Raw genomic sequence first — 4,392 nt, 5'->3', positions numbered from 1 at the left:
TGAGAGCGGTCTAAGGAGTTGCGGGAGTTAGGGTTAGCGGGAGTAGAGACAGAGGGATGGGTTCGACCTGGTGACTGAGTCTGGGCGAAGCCCCCGCTCCTGCCCAGCCGACTGCTAAATTTACCTAGACTGACTCAGCCCTTGCCCGGAATGAGGGGTGGGTGGGGGAGTGCACTAGGGCAGAGGGAAGAGCCGGCAGGGGTGCGGCGGGGGGCAAGGAAGGGAGAGTCCCAGCCAGGGAACAGGGTGGACTAGAAGTTTCCACCAGAGAGGAGTCCTCCTCCCCCTCACAATGAGCGGGAAGAAGTCAAGAAGGACTGAGGGAGGGACACAGTGGGGGATAGGTCAGCGAAAGAGAGACTCCAGAGCTGCATAAAGGGACGAGTAGATTTACTGGGCGCCTGCTATGTGCCAGGCACTGTGCAAGACGCCTTATATACATTACCTCATTAAATCCTCACAACAACCCTGCGAGGTAGGTGTTTATAAACCCCCATTTGACAGATGAGGAAACTGAGGCTCAGGGAGGTGAAGTGATTTGGCCAAGGTCACATGGCTAATAAATGGCAGACACAGAGGAAGTGCCCAGGGTTGGAAAGAAAGAAAAGAAAAGAAAAAAGAAGAAAGGCTTAAATGTCAGTCTCAAACCGGTTGGCGTGGATTAATACAAAGAAGGGCTCGGCGCGCCCCAGAAGTCTGGGAGGCCGGAGGCCTGCTCCCGGCCCCGCGCGCGGTTTGGAGGTGTCAAGGCAGGAAACCGGCGCCGGTAACTAGGGATCCAGATAACTGGCAGTGCTGGTGTAGGGGCACTCGAGCACCAGCAACCGGGGGAATCCGCGACCTGCGCGCGCCCCGTAGTGGCTACAGCGAGTATCACACCCCGCACCGTCTGCTGAAAAATCCACCTTCCTCCTCGCCTGGCTGTTTTCCTTGGAGAGACACAGAAATTGTCAAGATCCTATCCGGTGGGCGATACCGTCTGCGTGGAAAATCCGGGTAACACTTCAGAGCGTCACTAAGGACACGGAGATGGAGGAGAAGGGGAAGGCCTAAAAGTGTCCCAAGCTGACTCATTGGCTACCTTCCCTCTCCAGCTTGGGCCACAGCAGGCCAGAGGCAGTGATAGGACCGTGATCCTGCTCGGCTGTGGGAGCACTCACCTAAACTGGGGAAACTGGAATAGAAGCCCTTTGTCCGTTTAAATCTGAAAACCTTGACAGTCTTCCGAACTGAGGATGACCGAAGTGGGTAAGAACCCTCAGATTCTTTCTACTCGCTTATTCACAAAATCCTAGGGACAAAAGAATGGGAGGCAGAAAGCGCTCATTTTACATTTACAGAAGTCCGGGATGCCCGGGCGCAAAAATAGTTACTCTGAGGTCCACCAGCTAGGTCAGTGGCAGAGTTGGAATTGAAACTTGAGTTGTAACATCAAAGAGAGCCCTCTCGCCAGGTTGCTGGTTGTATGTACGCATTCATTTCTTCTCTGCCCAAAGTTCCTCTGTCTCCTCCACTCAGTCACTAGGTTCAAGGCCTCTCCATAACTTTTTCTCTCCTGTCAGGGACCCTGCCCTGCCCATCGCAGGCACCATCCCTGCCCCTTCGCTTTCTCTGTCTGAACAGTTCCACACCGAATGTAGCAGGTGTGGATGGCCCACCCACACTTTCCCTGAAACTAACCCTTGAGTTGGCAAACGCTACCTTCCCTCGTTCCTCCTCTCTCCTCTGTTTCTAGTGTGGGAACAGGTATCGGTGGGAAAGAAGAAAAGGAAGCAAACGAAGCCTGGAGAGAGAGAAGGAGCCGGTGAGCCCAGGGTGGATGGGCTGAGCGACACGAGAACAAAGAGGGGCATCGCTCACTCCCTCTCTCTATTTCCCTGTGGCGTTTTCCTAGTGTCCTCTCGGACGAGACCTTCCTCGGTTTGACTGATGACATTCACAATCTCCCGGATACTGTCGCTCAGCCCTGCTGTCTTCCCGCCTTCCCTGGGCCGGGTGTTCCCAAGCGCAGGCAGGGTCCTCTCATTCCGCCAGGAGGCGCCTGGGGCGTCTGTGTCGCTTCCATCAGAGGAGCCGCTATGGACGCTGAGATCCTCTGCTTCGTCTGAGTCCGAATCTGGGGCGGTGTGGCGGCGGATGCGGGACACGGCTTCTCGCAACGCCCCGGCGTAGGGCCCTGGAGTCCGCGCCCAGCCCCCGCCCGCGCGCCGCGGGACCCCAGGCGCTTCTGAACCCTTCAAGCTGCCCGCGCATACCGGAGCCGCTGGGCCTAAGGTCGGGTGCTCTTGGCTACCTGGCTGCGTGGGGGCGTCTCGCGGGTTCACTTCTCCGACAGGGAACCCCAAACCGCTGGAGGAGCGCTCCTCCAGTGAAGAATCCCCCTGCTGTCCGACCTCGGCCTCGCACTCGTGACCCTCGCTCGGTTGGTTTAAGACTCGACTGCTCAACAGTCGCTTTTGGCAAACTGAAGGGTTGGCAGCGGCCCCCTCGCCCTCCTCCTCGTGACAGGGCTTGGGTTGCCTGAGGCTGTCGCTCACACTGCACGACTCCCCAGAGGGCACGAGCTGACCCTGCTGGGTTCGAGGGGTCGGAACGTACTGGGACTTTATTACCACGCATGTGGCGTCAATGACAAAGATGCCTTCTCTACCAGCGGGACCTCGGGAAATGCGGGGCAGGGTGTGGGCACGGCGGGTCACCTTCCAAACTTCCAGGGTCTCGTGTTCTGTCCCCTCTCTTTGACCCAGGGACTCTTTCCACCCGGTGCCTCCAGGAGCCCAGGGTCTAGGGAGAGTCTGGCTGTGCCTAACTGGAGGCTTTTTAGGGGAGGCAAGCCAACACGTGGGAAGCCATATCTGCTCACTTCCTTCTTTCCCTTTCCTTGACCCCCTGAGGTGCTGCCTGGACCTGGGAACAGGACGAGGTGGGCTGCTGATGGCGGACCCAGAGAGAGCTGCGTCCGTGCCTGGACCGCCAGTCGTTTTGCCTTGGGAATGACTATCGCCAGCACTGTTCAGGCCAGCAGCAACTAGGCCTGAGCTTTTCTCTATAGCCCCTTTGCAAGACTCTGGCCTAGCTCTGGCTGCTGTACAGCCTGGAGCTCCTCCTAAGAGTCCCCGTCCCTGTCTGAGACCCCAAGCTCCTAGAACATCCCGGTAGATTCGAGGATCCAGCCTCTTCTTCGTACGCCCTCCCTCTGTCCTGGTGGTGGCTGGAACTGGGGCTGATGAGGTGGGCGCCCGGGAGAGCTCTGGGCCTCGCTTAGTCCCCAGGGTCCTGTGGGGACCTTCATAAGAAGGTGGAGCCACATAGGGTGGCGGCCGGTCCCAGCGGCGCCTTGGGGCTGTGCCTGCAGAGCCTCTCAACAGCAGGTGAGCCTCGTAGCTAGGGGGCCCTGGCCTTCTGCCTCCCCATGGCCCCGCCCATGCAACCCCTGGGTCACCCTGCGGGAGCACGGATGGTCGGGGCGCTCGCCCCACCTGCCCGAAGCGCTCTGGTCTGGAGAAAACTGGAAACCCTGTAGGTTGGGCCGCCCGAAGGGCGTTCCGGGGCTCTGGGCGGGGCTGACCTAGGGGACTCCGTCGGGCCCCGCCAGCCTTGCGCCTTTTTCTCTCGGTCTCCTTGGCCTCCCGCTCCTGCGACGCCGCCTTTCTTTTCTCTTGTTCCCGGGCTCGGACCTCGGCGGGGGGCCCCGCCCGCCAGTTGGTCGCCTCCTGCAGCACCCTGGAGGCCCAGGGTCGGCGGGGTGGCGGCTCAGGGGATCCCGGGCGCAGCCTACACCTGGGACAATGAGCAGGAACCCAGGTGAGCAGTTTGCGGGGACAGAGAGCCGAGGTCCGGGGAGCTGGGAGCACTGGAGACCACTTGGGGCAGCCATGTGGGAGGGTTCGTGTGAGTGTCTGAGCGAGTGCACGTGCGTATATGTTAGGGCTAAAGTCGAAATGAGACTCCTCGCCATCTCTCCATGCACACTTTAACAGCGACTGCCCCATCTCACCGCCTGCCACTAGCACTCCTGTCCCCCTAAACAGCACTCAATGATTCAGGCCCCAGTCCTCGACGAGTGGGGGGAGGGAGGCGCGGGAAAGAGAAGGGGACAGCAGCAATCGCTGGTGCCAGCGGGGAGGTCTGGACCCCACTTCCCGCCCCACCACTTGCTGCCCCTCACCCCTCCTTCACTCACGTGCGGCTCTGGGGCCCACGGGCCCAGTAGCTGGCCTGGATGTCCATGGACTGTCGAGAAGGAGCGCGACGACTATAATGACAGGAAATAGTCTTCACTTCAATCACCAACAGCTTGGACTTCTGCACCCAGAGGCAGCTGCCGGACTCCTCATCCTGGAGCTCCCGGGGGCTGTCGGGCCCCTCGGAGAATAACGGGCCATCCAGCAT

The 4,392-nt window shown here is 59.8% G+C and overlaps 1 protein-coding gene across 1 annotated transcript; it reads right to left on the bottom strand.

Annotated features, from left to right (window-relative positions):
- Positions 1 to 359: 359 nt before the first annotated feature.
- On the bottom strand, positions 360 to 4,392 carry Ddn (dendrin). The gene is made up of 2 exons (XM_021184207.3): positions 4,184 to 4,392; positions 360 to 3,780 (listed from the first exon to the last, which is right to left on the bottom strand). Exons 1-2 carry the CDS (start codon positions 4,390 to 4,392, stop codon positions 1,857 to 1,859), a joined length of 2,133 nt encoding a protein of 710 aa, XP_021039866.1. The 3' UTR covers positions 360 to 1,856.

This window comes from Mus caroli, unplaced genomic scaffold (genome assembly GCF_978045245.1).
Source record: "Mus caroli unplaced genomic scaffold, Mus_caroli_1 scaffold_16, whole genome shotgun sequence".
In the NCBI taxonomy this organism is placed as follows: Eukaryota; Metazoa; Chordata; class Mammalia; order Rodentia; family Muridae; genus Mus; species Mus caroli.
Note: the sequence above shows the minus strand (reverse complement) of the source record. Positions and strands in the feature narration are given on the sequence as shown.

Coding starts and splice junctions, on each gene's coding strand:
- Ddn (XM_021184207.3), bottom strand. CDS start 4,392: ATGCTGGATGGCCCGTTATTCTCCGAGGGGCCCGACAGCCCCCGGGAG. Junction 3,781..4,183: donor CGTGGGCCCCAGAGCCGCAC/GTGAGTGAAGGA, acceptor TCATTGTCCCAG/GTGTAGGCTGCGCCCGGGAT.